We start from the raw sequence: 22,738 nt of genomic DNA, 5'->3' as shown, positions 1-22,738 counted from the left end.
TTTTTTTTAAGTGACACGATTGCATGTGCCTGTGTTCCGGACCAACATGCGCTGAAGGGTGAGCGGCGGGTTACTGGTACTACTGATGTTATGACGAAAACAAACCCCCGCTTGCAATTGACGTCATTCGTTGGTAAGAAAAATCACGAGAAAGAATTATTGTCACGTGATTTACATGGTCAGACCAGGGTCACTGATCTCGGTGGTCTTGGTAAAAATGTCTTCCGCGCTAGCTCATCGGTACACCATCCAGGGCTTTATAGTGCAAAGACTATAAGTACTCCTACACACAATCGATAATATGACGTTATTACTACATGCGTTGCCAGGCAAGCATTAACTAATACGTGTTCCTCAGTATTCTAAGAAAAACAAGGGTGCACAAGAAATATGCGGTCTTGAATAAAACAAAATGTTTTAAAAATCTTCGGAACGTTTAATTATGCGACAAAGACAAAAATAGACAAAGAGGTGGTTCTCTCGGAAGACATGAAGTGTCTGAATTTAATAGAACAAAATACAGATAAATCAAAAATACAATGGGAAAACTGATCGATACTGAAACATTATGTTACAGCGTTTCATCAGTCAATGGCAAGTATAGAGTGTATCCGAAAAAAAATAGAAGGAAAAACTTGCACATCATTTTCGACGCTTGCGTTTGTACAATTTACACCACGGTAACTGGAATTCAGCTACTTATCCGTAAGTACTTCGATTTCTCTCTCACTCTCTCTGTCTCTCTCCGTTTGGCACTCTCTCTCTCCCGCATTTTACACACACACACACACACACACACACGCAAATACGCACGCACACACACACACACATACACACACACCACACACACACACACACAAACACACCCACACACGCACACACACACACACACAAACACACACGCGCGCACACACACACACACACACACACACACACACACACACACACACACACACACATTTCACAGCAACAGCATTTCGCAGGTGCCTGTCTATTTCCTCGCTATCCGGCTTTGTCAACCCACCCGGATGCCGACAGTCTAACGGCAGGTTTACTGGTTGGTCAGAGAAAGCCGGAACTGAAAGCGGTCAGCCCGGACAGGTGTTTTGCGATTAGCTTGGTCAGCAGGCAGAGGGGAGGGGGAAAGAGGACAAAAGCCTGATGCGGGATGTACACCTTTGAGGCTCTACTATGCCGGACTTTCCATACCCCTTCCGGCCTTTGGGGTACAAGCACCAATCATCTGTGACACATGTCCCCCACCCCGGAAGGGGTAAGCGTCAAATAATGGCATTCCGCAGCAGTACGGGTCAAGGGGCAAACCATTGTATACCTGAGGAGGAAAGCGTTCATAGAGCGCGCACCCGCCGACACGCGCAACGCACGCGCTTACTGCGATGAGCGCGCGTACTTGCGTGCACATCATGGTTTCCTTCTGACAGCATCATCACAACATGATGAGGTTTTACTCAATAATTGATATATGACTGACTGGCAGATTTACACGCACGCACGCACACCCACACGCACGCACGAATGCACACGGCGAACACACACACGCACGGACGCACGAAAGCATGCACGCACGCGCGCACACACACACACACACACACACATACACACACACACACACACACATACACACACATTATCTCTATTTCTCTGTGTCCCTCTCTCTCTCTCAGTCCTTCAATCACAATCGCACACACATTCACACGCACATACTCAAAACATTTTTTTCAATAATAAAGTTTTTACTCAATAATTGATATATGACTGACTGGCAGACTTACACGCACGCACGCACACACACACGAACGCACACATACACGCACGGACGCACAAAAGCATGCATGCACGCACGCACCCCCCCCCCCACACACACACACACACACGCATAGACAGGCAATGCAGACAGACAGACAGACAGACATACAGACAGACAGACAGAAAGACAGACAGAAAGACAGACAGAAAGACAAACAGAAAGACAGACAGAAAGACAGACAGACAGACTGAGAAAACAGACAGAAAGACAGATGGACAGACAAACAGACAGAGACAGGGACAGAGAGAAAGGCAGAGACAGACAGACAGACAGACAGACAGACAGAGAGTCCGACAGACACACACACATATATCCGCGACTTGACCCTCAGCTAACGCACCAGGTACCACTGTCCTCACCCACACAAAGACAGGCGCTTGTGGACAGGTGTGCCCTGCTTCACGTGCTAAAAAGTGAGACACCGCCAATGTTCGGACAAAAGAGAAGACGCTGGAATGCCGCTAAAAGGGGCGACAGACTCCAGGCACACACACGTTGTATTGTCCGGCACTGGGTGGTGCTGATTAGAGGATGCAAGAAATGTGCAGAGAATGATGCTTTTGTAAAAACGAAAAGCTTGTATGGGGTTCTTGTCACTAGTTTGTGCTGAGTTCCGCATGTCTTTTGTAGAATGATATTCATTTGCTTCATTATTGTCTCGCCTTTTATCTTTCATTTCGCCATTCACTCCTTTTTCTTTTTTGTCGTGTGTGTGTTTTTGCCTCTCGTTTCAATGTTGTTGTTTTATACCCCCCCCCTTTCCGCCTTCCATCAAAAAGAAATAAAAGCAAAGGTCAATAATTATTTTCAGATAACGATGTCAAAACAAGTATCGCACAATGCAAATGTTGTTTATTTGTTTTTTGACTTGATAGTAATACAAACCTAAAGGTTGTTATATTAACATTTTGTTTTACCGAAACAACCCGCCCTCTTGAAAAAATAAGATGTCAAGGATTATGAAAGAGTGCCATTACATTTAATATCCCGGCGTGAAATAAGGAATTTTTGCGGTCACTGGTTTATATGACGCCGTTCACTATTCTCTTTAAATGTAAGACAGGAGATGAAGAAGAAGAATCCCGTCGCGATATAACCTTGAACGGTTGAAAACGACGTTAAACACCAAATAAAGAAAGAAAGAAAGAAAGATGAAGAAGAAACAGAAAAGAAAGAGGAGGCTGATGCAAATTGGAAACTGACTATTCCGCTCTGCAGCACACAAAAAACCGCGACGCACTGCCAATGTGACGCGTGCCGTACCGCGTTCTCATTGGTCAACCGCGGGTGATGGGTGACAGATTCAGGGCAGGTGTAACCTTTCAACTGTTTTGTGGCCATATTTGTTGAAGATTAATTTAAGCGCGTCACCAGAGGAGGGAGAGGGAGCGAGAGAGAGAGAGAGAGAGAGAGAGAGAGAGAGAGAGAGAGAGGGAGAGAAAGACCGACAGACAGAGAGAGAAGGGTTAGGGTGAGGCAGGAATTAGGGCGGGAGGGGGGTGAGTGTGTGTGTGTGTGTGTGTGTGTGTGTGTGTGGGTGAGTTATAAATAGACCATGCTAGAGGAAAGAAATAAAGCATACTTTACACAAGCATCAGCATTTTGAGTCTCATTACACAATCTGATTATGAGGTAAAACATAAATGTTAAAAAAAACTTACACACAGAGAAAATGTCATCGAAATGATATAAGACACAGATTTCAAGACGAGAAAAGATAAGTTTATGCTCGACACTTAAATGACTGGAAGAGAAGACCGCAGTACAAAGTAGTATGAATGAAAACAATTCATGGACATATTCAAAACAACAAATCATTTTGCATAAGGTGTGACAATGTAACACCCTCGAAGAAGCAGGTGCTTAAATTGTATATGAGAAAAAAACCAAAAACAAAACAATAACTGGAAAACAGAGGAGAGACAACAAGAGTCTAGGGAATGAGTAAACCTCAGAAAGAAGGAAAGATACTTTTCCTTGCAGCCTGTCGCCTTACATCTAATAAACAAATTCTAATAAATGATAATAAAAAAATAGAACACACGGACAAATACGCAAACAAACGAACAAACAAGCAAACAAACAAACAACACAACGACAAAATAAGCAAGTTAAAAAAAAGCACACACAAAAACTACCCCAAAACAAAGCAAGCAAATGTATTGTATCAACATTTTACGTGTGTTTTCAAAAACATATTTCCATACCAAACACTCATTTAAGCTAAATTCGGTTAAAAAAAACCACACACACACGCACACCCGATAGAGCTTGTTGATAGCGCATAACCGCATGAGCAACACCTTCAAACAAACCATAATTGACATGAACATTGGGATATTGTGCTTTAGAATCTTAACTCTTACCAGTTCGGGGGTTTTAGGGCATATTTTGCCTGTCAAATGGTTGTGTGATGTGTCTAGTGTGTTGGCGAAGTGTCTTGTGCTTGTCACCTCTCGCTTTCAGCCCTCACCGATGGCGAGCACCGTCCTTTCCAGGACAACACCCGGAACACGCTCCTGAATCTTGGACCCCCCTGACAACGATCATGTCCACTAGCTTTTCACCCTTTTCAAATGCTTTCACCTCTTCGTCTTCGAGGGGTTTTACAGTTATTTCTGGTTTAGTTTTTTCAGTCTGTGAATCTTCTTTGTTGCCCATACTGTCAGAGTTTCCCTGGTTATTCAGCTTATCTTGTTCGTCCCTGGAAAGAAAAGGTTCAGTTGTTCCTTCTTTTTTGTTGCCCACACTTTTAGAGTTATCCTGGTCATTCTGCATATTGTTGCGCTCAAGACACTCAGGGAAAAACCAAAGTCTGGTTGGCTCCACGGTTGAGTCTGGTGTGTCCAGCGTGCCAAAGTCAAACACTGTCCATTCCTGTTGGTACTCTTCAATTGCCTTCTGCAACTTCTCCCTGAACTGAATGCTTTCGATGTCGATGTCGGAATCGCCTTTCCCAGAGCTGAACACATTCCTGAACAAGAATGGAATGAAGCTTCCCGCTACTGTGGCAAGAAGCTTGTTGGTTGGGGAGATCTTGTATGTGTCACCGAAGGCCATGACAACGGTGAATACAAAGAAAAGAAACAGCAGGATGAATCCGAAGTTCCGGAAGGCTTTGCTGTAACTGAGGTATAGCGGTCCTGGTGCTTCTCGGTGTTTCAGGGTGATGGCTTCATAGAAGAACCACTCTGGTGTGTAGACAGTGTCTTTGTTGTCCAGAAAAAGGAGGATTCCGCGAGTTTTAAACCGTGGTCTACCTTTGTTTACTATCAGTCTGTAAAAGAGGAATAGAAAGTTGACACAAAAAAGAACCCAAATATATTGGTTATCTAAAACAACTAAAAAGAATGAAGTACAATCAAACAGACAGAAATGAGTACACAACATTGTTTAAAACGAAATCAAAGGATTTGATGAATGAATTCCACGTTGCATGGGTATTCCAGTGAGGAAAAGACTCAAAAGGACCCAAATACTAATTGTGGTAATTTCCGGCAGCCTAAAAATGGGTTTCACAAAAGCTAAACGTGTCTGCCCGTCCATCCGTCCGTCCGTCCGTCTATCTATCTACATATCTATCTATCTATCTATCTACCTATCTATATGTCTATCAATATGTCTATCTATCTGTCTATCAATTTGTCTATCTTACTTGATAATCTCTTGTTCGGAAGACTCTTTTGCCAGGTCTGTGTAACCCGGTACGTGAAAAGCCATGTTGCGCTGATCCTTTTCATCCTGCTTGGCGACCTCGTTGATCTCGTTCCTCTTCATCTTGAGTAGCTCCTCGTGGATCTGCCTGTGATAATTCAGGTACTTCTTGTACACACCATTGAAGGTCATGCGAGCGTACACAACGACGAAGAATGCCACTGAAATGATAACAGGAAGTTATAGCATGTTAATCAAACGAGGCAGAGCGCTATTTTGAGATATGAGAAACAAAGGAACGAAAGCACTTTAAATGCATAGGGCATGTGCAACAAGAGGAGGTGAGAGTTACGCGGAGCCGATCTCCTGGCACCTAAAATAAATAACAAGCATTGAAATGCTTGAGACTGAGATGCTTGTCCACAGAGATGAAAACCATCATAAAGTCTCTGCTTAAGACTCCCCCGACGCACGACAGCTGCCAGCAACTGTCAAGGCCTGAACAGGTCGTCATGTTCCGCCTGAGAACAGGGCACAACAGACTGCAACAACACCTGCACAAAACACTGCGAGCCGTGCCCTCCCCCATGTGTCCCTGTGGAGACGCATAGCAAGATGCAGCCCACATCCTGCAGGACTGCAGGAATCTCCAGCCCCTGAGGAGAGATATCTGGACCAGGCCGACGACCCTCCACGAGAAGCTGCATGGACCTGTGGAGGCTCTACATAAGACCACCAACTTCATTTCCAGAGCTGGACTCCAAGTGTAAAGGCGAACGACAAGAAGAAGAAGATATGCTTGTTCATGTCAATGCTTGTTCATTTCAATGCTTGTTAATGTCAATGCTTGTTCATTTCAATGCTTGTTAATGTCAATGCTTGTTCATTTCAATGCTTGTTACTCTCTAAGGTGCCAGGAGATTCGTTCCGCATAACGTTGCCCATCTCTAGCAAAAGACAGTCCAGTCTGAGAACAACGCATGTTTCTGTTCCGATCTATATATTAGAACAAAATCATTCTCGATTACCAGAAGTGAATTGCAAAAGTCAAGACGTGTCAAGACAAAGGCAGAGTTGCTTGAGTATTACGGAAGTGGCGAATAGAGCTGATGCGTCTGAGTTCAAAGTTTGCAATACGGATCATGTTCTGGATGTGAGGAGACATAGTCAAATGTTCATCAATTATGACATCTAGGTGTTTTTTTTTACAAAGTTAATGAACACTTGATGGTGCATGCAGTTATCAACCACAATTAATAGAATCAGGAATAGGGGAGGCACTGAACATCTTTGGAGAACATACCAGCATAACTTCTGTTTTTTCAGCATTAAGCTGTAATTTATTGCTTGCCATCCAAAGCGTAACGTCCTGGACGCAGGCCTGGAATGACTTAATCAACTCATCAACATGCTGTGGCGCGGCAGATTTCTGTAACTGAGTATCATCTGCGAAAGATGGAGTAAACAATGGTTTTCAAGTATGTCAGCGGGACGAACAGAACTGGCCCAATGATAGAGCCCTGGGACACACCGAAAGAGACAGGCACAGGTTCTGAGCTAACGTTGTTTACGGATATGACTTGGATTCTATAAGAGAGGTATGATGACACTATGTTTCTTTTTATTTCTTCTTTTTTTCTCTTTTTTTATGCCCTATCACCTGCTCCTTGTCCCGGTGTGCTCTCACACAGCCCCGTCCTTGTATTAACTGCTCCATCAACATCTGAATTTCGTTCCGCTGCCAGACTTTTCGATTTTACAGACGCTCTAGGGAGGGATGTCGGGTCGCTGCGGTGGGCTACCCTCTGAAGATGACACTGCACTGCTACCGAGTCACTTCGACGGTGTTCAGTAGTGGTTTTGTCCCAAGCCAACGGACGCAGCCCAGTACCTACTATATGCCCCCTACTAACGAAATTGACTATTAAGTCGTGGAGCCAGACTGAATGAGCGTCCCCCTCCAGATAGCAGACCGCCACTACGTCCCTCCGTCGACCCCCCAGAACGTCACACGTTGAAGACTGACAGCAGAACTACTTTTCAGGAAAGGAAGGAACAGGAACACTGAGACCAAGGTCACCATGAGAGCTCCGGGCATGAAGGGCCACAATCAATCAATCAATCAATCAATATGAGGCTTATATCGCGCGTATTCCGTGGGTACAGTTCTAAGCGCAGGGATTTTTTTTTCAATTTATATCGCGCACATATTCAAAGCGCAGGGATATATTTATGCCGTGTGAGATGGATTTTTTTTACACAATACATCACGCATTCACATCGGCCAGCAGATCGCAGCCATTTCGGCGCATATCCTACTTTTCACGGCCTATTATTCCAAGTCACACGGGTATTTTGGTGGACATTTTTATCTATGCCTATACAATTTTGCCAGGAAAGACCCCTTTGTCAATCGTGGGATCTTTAACGTGCACACCCCAATGTAGTGTACACGAAGGGACCTCGGTTTTTCGTCTCATCCGAAAGACTAGCACTTGAACCCACCACCTAGGTTAGGAAAGGGGGGAGAAAATTGCTAACGCCCTGACCCAGGGTCGAACTCGCAACCTCTCGCTTCCGAGCGCAAATGCGTTACCACTCGGCCACCCAGTCCAGACCCAGGACAATTTATAATGTTGTACTATGTTTCTCAACAACAGTTTCAAAATGCGTGAAAAATGACTGCGCGTTCATTTCGCAGGAAACTAGACCGTATCACCTCAACTCACCGGTGATGTAATCCAAGGTGTGCTGAGCATTGACGATGATGCCGGTCAGTGTGTAGACAACCACCTCAACAAAGAAGGTCAAGGTCTCCATGAAGAGGAAGGTGAGGGACCAGAAAAGGACAAAACACATGAAGATGACCACGATTTGAACACAAGGCCTGAGTTCCTTCTCCGCTTTTGTTTTGGGTTCCATCCAATGACACCGGTTCCAAATATCCTTCTTTGGGCAAAGTCCTTCCAACCACTGTAAATTTTAAATTTAGATGTAAGTGGTTGTAGTATAAAAAAAAACCAATGTGTTCAACTGCTAACAAGTACGCCGCAAGGAAACAAAATTGTTTTTTTTTGTTTTTTTGTGTTGCGAATATTCAAGTATGTAATCTTAAGGATAGAAATATGATTGTGCCTTGAAAGCTGGCGTTGTATACATTTTATCTCGACTTTAAAATGAGCTCAACATTCTCAGCTGTAGTTATAAAATAATATCAGAAAATGTTGTATGATAAGTGATCGCTTGCAACAGATGACAATACCTCTTCCATTGGAAGGAAACCAACCCTTTTGCGATAAACTTGCACTAACAAATATAGTTTTGCTTGTTGTACATACGTGTGAAGGTACTTATTCCATTCTGCTACTGCAGCTGGAAAGTTCCAAACCAGAAGGATTCCTAATCGTACATAGATTACGAGGAGCTTATTTGACGCAAGACTTGACCAGAAAGCTATATGAGTCTCATAATATTCCTAACACAGTTAACATAGACATTTCTCTTTAAGATAGTTTATTTCCTCTCCAAACCGTCATGCAAGTCCCCATAGACATGTGCTACATTGTGTGCAAAATGGGAATTTCCGCTTATTTCATTTCGTAACTGTCACCTATGTGAATCTTCGAAATGAATTCAGCAAAGAACCACATGTACCATTCTTGAAAGTAGGTAGCCAAGCTGGGTGTTGGTATATGTCCAAGTGGAATAGTTATCTTACCCCATGTAAAAGTCTGAAAAAGCTGTGGTGTTTTCTGTGAGGGTTAAGACATGTATCTTAAAGATGTTTGGATCTGAACAAAATAGTCGGTTCTGGAACAGTTTCTCCCTAATGAGGATATATATACAAGCAGCTTGCATCGTGACCTCTTTTGCTTCACACCCGAAAGCGTCAAACTGTGTTATGTGAACGTAAAATGTTTGCTCGAGGCTAATGAGCCGATGGAATGCACACAGTCCAGCATTATATTGCTTCTCTTGCCCAAATCCCAGTGTGATATAAATTATGTTATCATCTGAGTTATCCCCGTCATGTAAAACGACATGTAAGATAACAATGATATGCTCTGCATAGTTATATGTATAAAACGCTGGTACTATTTTGTTTAAACTGATGTGTCGTCTGTTTACCTGTGCCAAGAACCGGATCGAGTGCTTCACAAGCCTTGCAGTAAGTTGCAGTGCGGGGGACAGGTAAAATGCAGCTACAGGTAAGCCAGCGACCAGCAGGAACACAGCGTAAAATGGGTACAATACGATCCCAAAAGCACCCATTTTTTCGCAAGGCAAGATCAGCCATTTCGTGAAGCCTTCACACAGCCGTGCATTTCTTAACTCAGACATGTCGTTGAGACTTTTTGCCAGAGCGAACCTGAACGTTTCCTTCATGGCACGGTTGATGGTCCCATACATCAGAAAGTCTGCGACCAAAACAACATAGGTCACGATGAACAATACGTGCAGCGGCGTCAAGAGAAGCGTGAAGCTCCCGCTCCAATACTTCAGCCCATACCGCTCAGCCATCGTTTTCTTCTGGGAAACAACGTCCTCCTCATAGGTGAAGTAGACCCACAGACGAAGTGCCCAAGGCAGAAGACAAAGACACAGCAGAACCAGCCTGGACACAGCTCGACCACACTGGTACCACGTTAAGCCGCAAATCCCAGTCGTCGCGTTGCAGCAATCTGTCATTACGCCAATCTTCCTCAGTCGACAGCGAACCAGGTTGTTGTAAAGGACAGTGAAGACACCTGCAGGAACCGTGTTTTTGTCCAAAAGTTGTCGGGACTTTACGGAAAGACGGACCTTCTTGAAGGTCAAGTAATACAAATGTCCCGGTCTGCATTCCGAACGGACAAGTTCCTTGAAGGTGTTCATGTCCTTCAGCTGACGCAGTGGCACTACCTACATAACAAAAACAGCAACAAGAAGTGTGTGGGTGAGAGAGAGAGGTAGGCAGAGATGATAGTTAGAAAAATAGAAGAATGAATGTTAACTGTCCTATGGGAACGGTAGGACAAGCCCAGGCAGCAGAGTAATATGCCCAGCATATGACAAACATATGACATGGCATGTGGAAATCATATAGTAAAACCATATGTCAGTCATAGATAAATTGCAAATGGTTTTGGAATGGCTACCATATGGTTTTTAGGTGAAAATGACATGTCAAAAACACTAGTTTGCCACATCACAAGTGACATTGTCATATGGAAACCTCATTTACACCACATTACAAGTGACACTGACATATGAAAATCATGTGTTTGCCATATCACAAATGACATTGGCATATGCAAATTACATGGTTGCCATGAAACAAATGATATTGTTTGCTATATGTCACATGTTTACTGTATGAATGACATGTCTTCGTCATATGTTTGACCGATACTTCGAACCTCACAGACACACACTCAATCACACATTTTCCCAACAAAAGACAAAACAACAGTCTGAAGATCATACTTTATATTCAATATCATAATAATAAGCCAACTTGTATCTTTTCTCCATAAGGAATCAATGAAACAAAGTCACAGCAGGAATAATACTCCCAAGTCAGCCAAACACACACACATTAAGGGAAAAAAAGGCTTTAAAGTATAGTTTAAAAAACTAAAACAAAAAAAGTACCCGCAACTCTCCTCCAAAAAGGCTCTGTAGTGAACCCATGACTATCGCATCACTTCAGGGTTGGACCTTGAGTGTGCATGGTGAATAACCATTGCAGCACTGGGAATGTAATCTCTGCAGTATGATTTAAAGACAAGTTCTGGATTGAGAAGAATTAATCTGCTTTAAAATTTGGTGTCAGGATCATATGTTATCTTAAGATAATCAGTCCTACACTCTGAATGTGGGTCAAGGTTTGTCACTCTTCAGCTTTCTGGATGATGCACAGGGGTGGTGTCTTGGACAGAACTTCTCCCCCATCGCCAGAGTTTAGCACCACCGACTGTGCCGAAACAGATATCCCTGATCACGAAGATGTGTGAGCTTGATCGGCTGACATCTTGCAAGACTTTGTTACATGAGGCATGGTACCTGGAAAAAAAAGAGAAAAAATAGAACCTGATGGAATGAAGTGTAGCCAGAGGAAAATGTTTACCATTTGACAGTGTAAAATTGTATGACTGGAGGACACTACATTCTTTAACAGAGATTTTTCGCAGACTTTTTTTTATCGGCGCTTACTGATTGGTTAGCAATAGCCAAACTAACGCCAAACTGCTCTTATCGCATTAGGAGGTAGCTCCGATAGCCCCGATAGCTGCACTGGCCTTCAAAGTCTGACAAGAATCGTCGCTTAAAACAAGTTTGAGCGTTTGCACTGTTCACAAGGGCAGCAAATTTGATCTGATTTGGCACCGACTTAAATGAACAAAACTTAAGTCACAACCTGACTCACCAAAGAGAAAATAACAAATTGAGGTTGGGAGAGAGAGAAATCTTGAAGTTGAACAGTAATTGATTTATAAGGCTAAAGCCTCGGTCATACAGGCGACTCAGTCGTTGCGATTCAGTCTTGCGATTCAGTCTTTGGCCGATCGCACATCACATCGTAGGCCATTGACCCGTCACACGATGAACGATAGACGAACGACTGGAGAACGATAACTCCACGCGAGCGGGGCAGAAGTGACGTGTCATAGTGAACACGGCAAACGCGCTTTGCTAAATGTTCGAACCTCGCTCTACCTTTCTGAAAAATTCCTTTCAGCATTACGCCTTTGCAAGAAATAAAGTTCCCAGACAGCTGCAATTAATGTTTTCCGACCGATGTACACGCCTAAAACGTCTCCTTTATATCTGAGTAAAAAACTGTTCTTCCAAAAAGTTTTGAATCGACGAAGAGACGCTGTACGCCACAGTCCGCCATTATTTTACGTCACGGCGTCAAGGCCGCAGCAACGCGTTCTGATTGGCTCTGCATCTGCGATTGACCGACGACTGGATCGCAGGAATATAGAACATGTTCTAAACCTCAAAGCTACGAGTGAATCGCATGAGACTGAGTCGCAGACTTGTCGTAGCTGTTTTCTACGACTGAGTCGGCTGTGTGACAGGGTAAATCGCGCGACTCAGTCGCATGTGTGACAGCCCTCTAAGTGATATATGAATGGTTACTTACCTCGACTCAAAAAGCAAGGTCTTGTTTGTAGTTCAGAGTATGTTTGACCTGACCGAAGCTGTTCATTACTGCCACCCTGAAAAGATATCACAGAAATAATTAATGCTTGATGAAGACATATGCAATTGCAAAAAACTCTTACCAAAAATACCCATTCAGGTTACAGAACTAAATATAAATCCTCTGAATAATAAAACTGAGAAAATTGAGCCTATTACTATGAGTATGGCTGGGGGACACTACATTCTTTTACATTTGATGAATATTTGTTTTTTTAAATGAATAAAATCTTTGAGAGAATTTGACAGTTAAGGTTCATAGAGACTGGTCCATTATGTTTTCTCAAATTACTGGGCATAACTCTCACACACACACAAAGAAAAAAAGGTGAAAAGGGTAGGAGCGAGCTGACAGTCACTCAAAAACTGCACTGAAAGGAGTTGAAATAAATTGATGAATAATCACACCGACACAAAACTATATCCCTGCCTAGATTTTCAGATCATCTGAAAACATTTAAGTGCTGTTCACATGACAGACGAGCAAACAACTTTCACCCCGACTCGAAGTCGTTTGAAAATACCTCCTGGGTTGTCGGCAAAAAGTCAGCCATGTGAACGGCTCCAGCAATTTAGAAACAATTAAGGTAAGACTTAGCAGCGACTCCAAAAACTGCTGGACTTGGCCGTGGAATAACAAAGATATTCCGCAGACTTTTCTTATCGCCGCTTACTGATTGGTTAGCTATAGCAAAACTATCGCCAAACTGCTCTTACTGCATTAAGAGGTAGCTCCGATAGCTGCACTGGTATTCAAAGTCGGACAAGAATCGTCGCTTAAAACAAGTTTGAGCGTTTTTGCTGTTCACAAGGGCAGCAATTTTGATTTGATTTGGCGCTGACTAAAATTGTTTCAAAGTAGGGGGAAAGTTGGTACAAAGTCTGCCATGTCAACAAAACTTAAGTCACAACCTGATTCACCAAAGAAAAAAGAAAAAATTGAGGTTGAGAGAGAGAGAAATCTTGAAGTTGAACAGTTATTGATTGATAAGGCTAAGTGATATATGAATGGTTACTTACCTCCACTCAAAAAGCAAGGTCTTGTTTGTAGTTCAGAGTATGTTTGACCTGACCAAAGCTGTTCATTACTGCCACCCTGAAAAGATATCACAGAAATAATTAATGCTTGATGAAGACATATGCAATTGCAAAAAACTCTTACCAAAAAAACCCATTCAGGTTACAGAACTAAAAATAAATCCTCTGAATAATAAAACTGAGCCTATTACTATGAGTATGGCTGGGGGACACTACATTCTTTTACATATGATGAATATTTTTTGTTTAAATGAATAAAATCTTTGAGAGAATTTGACAGTCAAGGTTCATAGAGACTGGTCTATTATGTTTTCTCAAATTACTGAGCATAACTCTCACACACACACGAAGAAAAAAAGGTGAAAAGGGTAGGAGCGAGCTGACAGTCACTCAAAAACTGCACTGAAAGGAGTTGAAATAAATTGATGAATAATCACACCGACACAAAACTATATCCCTGCCTAGATTTTCAGATCTGAAAACATTTAAGTGCTGTTCACATGACAGACGAGCAAACAACTTTCCCCCGACTCGAAGTCGTTTGAAAATACCTCCTGGGTTGTCGGCAAAACGTCCGCCATGTGAACGGCTCCAGCAATTTAGAAACAATTAAGGTAAGACTAAGCAGCGACTCCAAAAACTGCTGGACTTGGCCGTGGAATAACACAGATATTCCGCAGACGTTTCTTATCGCCGCTTACTGATTGGTTAGCTATAGCAAAACTATCGCCAAACTGCTCTTACTGCATTAGGAGGTAGCTCCGATAGCTGCACTGGTATTCAAAGTCGGACAAGAATCGTCGCTCAAAACAAGTTTGAGCGTTTTTGCTGATCACAAGGGCAGCAATTTTGATTTGATTTGGCGCTTTCTTTCTTTATTTGGTGTTTAACGTCGTTTTCAACCACGAAGGTTATAATTTGGCGCTGACTAAAATTGTTTCAAAGTAGGGGGAAAGTTGGTACAGAGTCTGCCATGTGAACAAAACTTAAGTCACAACCTGACTCACCAAAGAAAAAAGAAAAAATTGAGGTTGGGAGAGAGAGAAATCTTGAAGTTGAACAGTTATTGATTTATAAGGCTAAGTGATATGTGAATAGTTACTTACCTCAACTCAAAAAGCAAGGTCTTGTTTGTAGTTCAGAGTATGTTTGACCTGACCAAAGCTGTTCATTACTGCCACCCTGAAAAGATATCACAGAAATAATTAATGCTTGATGAAGACATATATATGCAATTGCAAAAAACTCTTACCAAAAAAACCCATTCAGGTTACAGAACTAAAAATAAATCCTCTGAATAATAAAACTGAGAAAATATTACTATGAGTATGGCTGGGGGACACTACATTCTTTTACAATATGATGAATATTTTTTGTTTAAATGAATAAAATCTTTGAGAGAATTTGACAGTTAAGGTTCATAGAGACTGGTCTATTATGTTTTCTCAAATTACTGAGCATAACTCTCACACACACACGAAGAAAAAAAGGTGAAAAGGGTAGGAGCGAGCTGACAGTCACTCAATAACTGCACTGAAAGGAGTTGCAATAAATTGATGAATAATCACACTGACACAAAACTATACCCCTGCCTATAGATTTTCGCTTCAGTTTTAGATCATCAGAAAACATTTAAGTGCTGTTCACATGGCAGACGAGCAAACAACTTTTCCCCAACTTAGTTGTTTAAAAATATCTCCTGGGTTGCTGGCAAAAAGTCAGCCATGTGAACGGCTCCAGCAAGTTAGAAACAATTAAGGTAAGACTTATCAGCGACTCAAAAAACTGCTGGACTTGGCCATGGAATACAAAAGATATTCCGCTGACTTTTCTTATAGCCGCTTACTGATTGGTTAGCTATAGTCAGGGCCTAGCATTGGATAAAGTTTGTTCAGCTTACAAAGGCGGGGGTCTGGGGGCCGCCCCCTGAATTTGAAGATTTTTTGGAGATTTTTTTTCCTCCTAAAATGACCCCCCCCCCCCCCCCCCCCCCAAGAAGATTGAGCAACTAAATTATGCCATAGTCCGTATCGGCACATTACTTCTTCTGACTTGCCTTCGGAACGAAATCCAGCCATTCCCACTTCCAGGAATACCTGGATTCTTTGTCACTGAATGGCTGACCACGTTCAACAATGTCGCTTCGATACATTATTTCAAGTCTAGAGCCACAAAACACCGGCACAAAGCATGCTCGCGCGATGCCAGAGGAAGTGCGTGCTCAAGCAAACTGTCAAACCGATTGAGAATTGAACCGAACGGCGCACAAAACGAAAGCTGGGACTGTTTGGGTTTACCGTTTGGGAATAACAGGTTTTTGCATTTCAGCGTACACCAAATCGAGTTCCGCGTACCGAGATGTTATTTCGGCGTAAAGTAAACCGAACGGCTTACAATGCTAGGCCCTGTACTAGTCAAACTATAGCCAAACTGCTTTTGTCGCATTAGGAGGTAGCTCCAATAGCTGCACTGGCCTTCAAAGTCTGAAAAGAATCGTTGCTTATAACAATAATCGCTTATCGTCGTTTGATAGTTTGCGCTGTTTACAACACAAGGGTAGCACTTTTTAATTGATTTGGCACTGACTAAAACTGTTTTAAAGTAGGGGGATAGTTGGTACAAAGTCTGCCATGTAAACAAAAGTCACAACCTGACTCACCAAAGAGAAAATAAAAAATTGAGGTTGGGCGAGAGAGAAATCTTGAGGTTGAACAGTTATTGATTTATGAGGCAGAGTGATATGAATGGTTACTTACCTGGACTCAATAAGCTAGGTCTTGTTTGTAGTTCAGAGTATGTTTGACCTGACTGAAGCTGTTCATTACCGCCACCTTGAAAAAATATCACAGAAATAGTTAACATTTCATGAAGATGCAATTTACATTTGAGGAATGACATTTTTTTTTAAATGAAGACAGAAAAAAGTCTTTAAAAAGTCCACACTTGTTCATCGATGAAAAACACACATGCCTGGGTAATTTGAAAATAAAAAAATAAAGCAATCATCAACATACCACCCTGTTTTTCTTCTTTACTGAAAACAATGCATTTGTTTCCCTAAACCAGTAAAAAAAAAAAATTGACACATCTGCTTGTATTACTTTAAAAAGGTTCTACAAAAGAATAAAAGACAAATACGCCAAATTCATAAAACAAAAAGACCCTGACAAATGTGTCACTGTCAACGATGCATTTGTTGCTATCGAGATATACCTGTACATCTTCACCTGGCCGCAGTTGCGAAACCACAGTCTGCGTTAGTGGCATCTGTGGGGATGTTGTCTGTTGAGGGCTGAGGTCACTGTCCATCTCAGCTTTCTTCAAGTTCAAACACACAGTCATACTCATGGCTTTCTGAAAAATAAATCCTTGAAATTAATTAGGAACACAATGATTCATCATTCACAAGCCTCAAAGTCACACTCACAACAAAAACAAAATTGGAATGTATAATATAATTTAAAAACAATTAAGGTAAGACTTAGCAGCGACTACAAAAGCTGCTGCACTTGGCCGTGGAATAAAAAAGATATTCCGTTGACTTTTCTTATCGCCGCTTACTGATTGGTTAGCTATAGAGTCAAACAATAGCCAAACTGCTTTTGTCGCATTAGGAGGTAGCTCCAATAGCTGCACTGGCCTACAAAGTCTGACAAGAATCGTTGCTTAAAACAAGTTTGACAGTTTGCACTGTTTAGCAGTTTACATCACAAGGGTAGCACTTTTGATTTGATTTGATTTGGCGCTGACTAAAATTGTTTCAAAGTAGGGGGAAAGTTGGTACAAAGTCTGCCATGTAAACAAAAGTCACAACCTGACTCACCAAAGAGAAAAAAATTTGAGGTTGGAAGAGAGAGAAATCTTGAAGTTGAACGGTTATTGATTTATGAGGCAGAGCGATATGAATGGTTACTTACATTGACTCAATACGCAAGGTCCTAGTTTGTAGTTCAGATCAGAGTATGTTTGAACTGACCGAAGCTGTTCATTACCGCCACCTTGAACAAATATCACAGAAATAGTTAACACTTGATGAAGATGCAATTTATATGTCATTTGATGGATGACATTTTTTTAAATGAAGACAGAAACAAATCTGTAAAAAGTCCACACTTGTTCATCAATGAAAACAAAATTGGAATACATATGTATAATCAGTAGATTAAAAACCAGAAGTTTGCCAACAGACAGGAAGCTGATAAATGTTAAATGAGAATGTAAAAAACTACCATCCAATTCGCAGGTTACATACATTTGTTTACTTCAACAAAAATCGGGTTGGTTGAATTTTACATCGTGTGTAATGTAGATCAGCTCGCGAATAAAATATATTATTCAATCACTATCAATATCATGAATATGAAAAGCAGAGTCTCGTCTACTTGTGAACAATGTTTCAAACGATTATATTTGAAGCGAACGGGTAAGACATGTGTTGTAATTTAGCAACCTCCCCGATTTGTGTGTGCATGTGACCGGCGAATCGGAGCATTTTCACTGTTACTGTTTTAATTTTACAACTTCTATTCTGAAAACCAAACCACAACATCAATCAACATCATGTTTTTGGAAAAGTTAGTTGACTCACACCTCGTTCAGAAAAAAAAACAACCTTGGATGAATAGAACAGTGTTCTTCTAGGCAAAAAAAAAAAAAAATCGAGAATGCGACCGTGAGGCCCCCCTCCCAATCCCGGCATCAGTCATCAAATTCGAAATCAAATTGTTCCATCAGTTAATTCACTTAGTACTTCGTTAGACAATCAATCTTCATTTTAGAATGAAAGACAAGGATTACCTTACATCCAATAAGCAACTCAAAATACAAGGCAGGAAGATAAAAGGGTGAAAAACGCCACAACATGTGGCATACTCCATAGCGCCAACCGGAAATGATCGAGATCATTAATTAACAAGGGAAATAACTGAAAGATATTGCTCTTTGCAGTTGTTATTGTCTCCCTTAAAACAAATGGCTCACTGAACTAAACATTATGAGTGTAGTCTAAATGCTCAGTTGACCAAAAAACAAAACTTCAGCAACTTTTTTTTAACCAAAATTTTTTTTAATTGAAAGTTGGCAGTCTCTTTGTTTTTAGATTTATTTTATCAAATAAAAAAAATAAAAAGACTGAGAACAAATTTTATGGTAAAAATTTAATAAAAATCCAATACATAAAATAAAAATATTTGTTTAAAAATAAAATGTATTCTTTGAACCCAAACTGTCTGAAAATAAATTTAAAAATAACCGAATAAAGGTTATAAATGCAATTAAAATTCTAAATAAAAAAAATTTCACCAAGAAGAATAACTAATTTGTATGTTAAAATGTAAAAATTAAATACAGGTAAAAAAAATAAACATAAAAAGAATTGTTTTTATAAAGAACAAACATAAATGCACGGTATTAAATTAGGAAAACAAAGATTGCAATCACCTTTTCAAATAAGCGTGGTGAAATCGTTTGGACTGCAACAATCTGCGTAAAAATTGGCGAAATGTAAGGCGTGAATAGCGAAGGTGTCACGCATTCCAGCATGAAAAAGAAAAAAAACCCGCATGCAGGATCATGGTGGCTGGGGACGCTCGCCTTATAAAATATAATCAAACTCAGACAGCAAACTTCGGCTGATTGCAAAAAGTTATCACATACATTTTTTTTGCAAAATAACAAATGACACAAACAAATTGCAAAAAAACCTTTATTATAAATATTTTTTTTTACACACACTCAAAACCTTATTTGGAGGGTTTAGACGCACTCAACAACAAAAATGGCATACAATATATACTTTGTCCCAAATTCAGATTTTTCAATTGTCATTTTTGTAATTAATATACAATAATTCGCAAAATAAATACCATAATTGTTCACAAACAAAAGCTTTAAAATAATTCAGCTTTAAAAAGTAGAGTAGCTGACCGCGCCAGCAAGAATCCAGCTGGCTATGATATGCCGCTGGTCATGGTCAGATCATGTGAGAAATGACAAATTGTAACCATGTGGTATCCATACGATTTCTGACATATGTACAATATGTGGCAACTGGCATCTGTCCCGCAGATGATTTCCAGATCTTTTGCTACCTGGGAGGGTTCGTTTAAGTCTGAGCGATTCTAAGTCACTTGTTGCTATATACACCATCAAAGTAAAAATATTTACTTCAGTTGCAATTCATAACCGTGCAGTAAGTTTACAGAAAGTAATATAGCGGGGGGGGAGAACTTTTTTTTTGCCCTAAAATTGTGTCCATTTTGAAATGCGTTGAGGATAAAGAGAACTGTAAATATAATATGAGTATTACAATTACTGTTAAGGAAGTTTTATTGGGTGTGTGTGAAAAATTTAGAAAGTTCCAAGGCAATAATAAGTTTTGTGAATTATTTGATTAAGATAGCCAAAATTGGTATTGGCATTTATAGACATGGTTCCCCTCTGGATATTGTATGCATTTTTGAGAGGGAACCGTTATATAGGACAGTTGTTTAAAAGCTATTTAGAAATAGGATTGTTAATGATATAGACCTGTATATTTAAAGAAGAGACATTGATATAAAATTGGAAAAAAAGATCAATGAAGGAGGATGCTCCCCGCTAACAGAAAAAGAAAAAAAAAAGAAAAACAAAAGAAGAGGCAACAAAAAAATGTTGAAAGAAAATGATAAATACAAAAATAAAATGAAAAATATATAGGGGGGGGAGTGGGTGTACTCTATTTGTGACTGAAGACGCTGATTTTATTTTATGAGTTCAGTCATACACAAATTTTGGCTACTTTGTCTACTACGTCTGGGTTATAGATACAATTTCGTTTTCTGATTGCGTTTTGTGCATAGTGTTCATTCCATCATAAATCAATGTCGCAGATTGACACCAGTTGCATTTGGGAAATTAATTAAAACAAAAGTACCCACCACTCTCCACAGAAAGCATCCAGCCTGTTGGTTGTTGGTATGTGACCAAGTGAAGAGATGGCCTTATCCTATGTCAAGGTCGGGCCATATCTGACACGGTGAGCCGAACGAAGCGCTTATACAACAAGGACTGTGCCTTTTAGACTGTTGTAACGTTCAATAAATAATCATAACCAAGTCAAAATTAGACTGTTAATTTGGTTGCTTGCCCTTTTCAACTGTTCCAGGGTTGGTAAGTTTAGTGGTACCATATACACAAACACAAGAAAGAAAGAATATACAAAAGCCATAGGTAATAAAAAGGGTACCTTCTCTGCTTTTTCAGTTTTGTCAGGTGTTTTCTTCACAACTTTCATGGTGAACGCCGTGGGCTTCTTTACGTAATTACTGGTGACGGTGTCAGCGCTGTTTTCTGTTTGGCGTTCAGCTGCTCTTTGGCCGTGATTTGGATCTTCTGGTTTAGATTCTACGCGAGCATTTGTGTCTGTCTCACCGGTTTTACTGTTCTTCTGTTTCAAAAGACACATTATCTCGTCCAGTTGTTCATCAATGCCAGCCTTTTTTTTGGTTGGCGGGTTCGGTTGGTAAATATACTCCACTGATCCGAGGTCATCTCTGTAAAGACGCCTTGGGATAAAGAAGGGGCTGAAGAGTACAGCCATGATCTTGGTGAAGATGACAAAAACCAGCAGCATGTGTGTCCACACATCTTTATCAATGTCAACACACACAATGTCACCTTCTGGGCTTTTGTGGCAGCAGGAATATATGAAGTCTGCGAACCTGTGAAAAAAACATTGCAAGTTCTTTCGGAGATCCGAAGCTTCCAAGGAGTGTGAATATTTAAGAAGAAAAACAAGCATAAAACAACCAAACATTATCAAATGTATACTAAGATGAGTCAGACAATGAATTATCTTCTCTCTTTGTCCGATTGTCAAAGTTTAAAAAGAAGGATTTGCTTGCGCTGGTTCTGCAAGATATTCTAAAACGTGCTTTGTGGCGTTGTCAAGAGCGATGATTAGTTTGGCTAATGGCTGAGGTACAATGGGCATATTTGGAAGTTGTAAGAAACTGTTTGTTTAAGTATTCGACTTGAATTGTATTCAGAAATGTGATAAACAAAAGGAAGTGAGCGCTCTAAATGCATACGACATGTTTTATAGAGTAAACGAACGTTATGTCAATCAATCAATCAATGAGTCTTATATCGCGCATATTCCGTGGGTACAGTTCTAGGCGCTCTGCAGTGATGCCGTGTGAGATGAAATTTTATACGGCCAGTAGATTGCAGCCATTTCGGCGCATACTTACCTTTCACGGCCTATTATTCCTAGTCACACGGGTATAGGTAGACAATTATTAACTGTGCCTAAGCAATTTTGCCAGGAAAGACCCTTTTGTCAATCGTGGGATCTTTAACGTGCACACCCAATGTAGTGTACACGGGGGGAGGTTCGGACACCGAAGAGAGTCTGCACACAAAGTTGACTCTGTGAAATAAATTTCCGCCGAACCTGGGATCGAACTCACGCTGACAGCGGCCAACTGAATACAAATCCAGCGCGCTACCAACTGAGCTATATCCCCGCTATATGTGCGACCAGTCTTCTCGCACCTGAGAAAATAACAAGGATTGAAATAAACAAGCGACTTTGCATTCAGAAAGAAATGACGCTTTAACTTAATACCGCAATGTTATAGAAGGTTAGGTTTTGTGACCATACACACGTACACAAATCTTTCCAATAAAAATGTTAAAACGAAATCAAAAATGTTTTATTTTCATCCAAGATATTCTAGAAGGTTATGTTTTGTGATCAAACACACACACACACACACACACGGACGCACTTACACACACACACACACACACACATGCACACACACACACACACACACACACACACACACACACACACACACACACACACACACACACACACACGCATATATTTATACACACGACCACATTCATACAAAACCAAATCGAAACAGGTCACTTACTTTCCTTCTTCTATGATCTTCATGTGACAGATATGCTCATCTTCACTCAGGCTGCCGTCCTCCTGACCTTGAGGCTTAAAATCATTGAGCAGTACTGTCCTGA

The 22,738-nt window shown here is 40.9% G+C and overlaps 1 protein-coding gene and 2 long non-coding RNA genes across 4 annotated transcripts in view; all 3 read right to left on the bottom strand.

The window, feature by feature from the left end:
- Positions 1–22,738, bottom strand: part of LOC138958108 (uncharacterized) — a 353,780-nt gene that overhangs the window by 182,122 nt on the left and 148,920 nt on the right. The gene's annotated exons all lie outside the window — the stretch shown is intronic.
- LOC138958106 (uncharacterized) overlaps positions 3,529–22,738 on the bottom strand; it is a 184,713-nt gene continuing 165,503 nt past the window's right edge. For both annotated transcript variants that reach the window (XM_070329169.1, XM_070329170.1), the window contains exons 4-9: positions 22,636–22,738; positions 20,937–21,411; positions 9,611–10,384; positions 8,212–8,455; positions 5,484–5,703; positions 3,529–5,105 (exon numbers count right to left, since the gene is read on the bottom strand). The exon at positions 22,636–22,738 is cut by the window's right edge and continues 89 nt beyond it. In XM_070329169.1, coding sequence (XP_070185270.1) covers positions 4,298–5,105; positions 5,484–5,703; positions 8,212–8,455; positions 9,611–10,384; positions 20,937–21,411; positions 22,636–22,738 — 2,624 coding nt within the window. In that variant the 3' untranslated portion in view covers positions 3,529–4,297. The remainder of the gene's footprint in view (positions 5,106–5,483; positions 5,704–8,211; positions 8,456–9,610; positions 10,385–20,936; positions 21,412–22,635) is intronic.
- Positions 10,937–16,970, bottom strand: LOC138958107 (uncharacterized). Its single transcript, XR_011453298.1, has 5 exons — positions 16,925–16,970; positions 16,468–16,542; positions 14,818–14,893; positions 12,615–12,690; positions 10,937–11,527 (listed from the first exon to the last, which is right to left on the bottom strand). It is a non-coding gene; the product is annotated as an uncharacterized lncRNA (long non-coding RNA).

This window comes from Littorina saxatilis, linkage group LG2 (assembly GCF_037325665.1).
Source record: "Littorina saxatilis isolate snail1 linkage group LG2, US_GU_Lsax_2.0, whole genome shotgun sequence".
NCBI classification, from domain to species: Eukaryota; Metazoa; Mollusca; class Gastropoda; order Littorinimorpha; family Littorinidae; genus Littorina; species Littorina saxatilis.
Note: the sequence above shows the minus strand (reverse complement) of the source record. Positions and strands in the feature narration are given on the sequence as shown.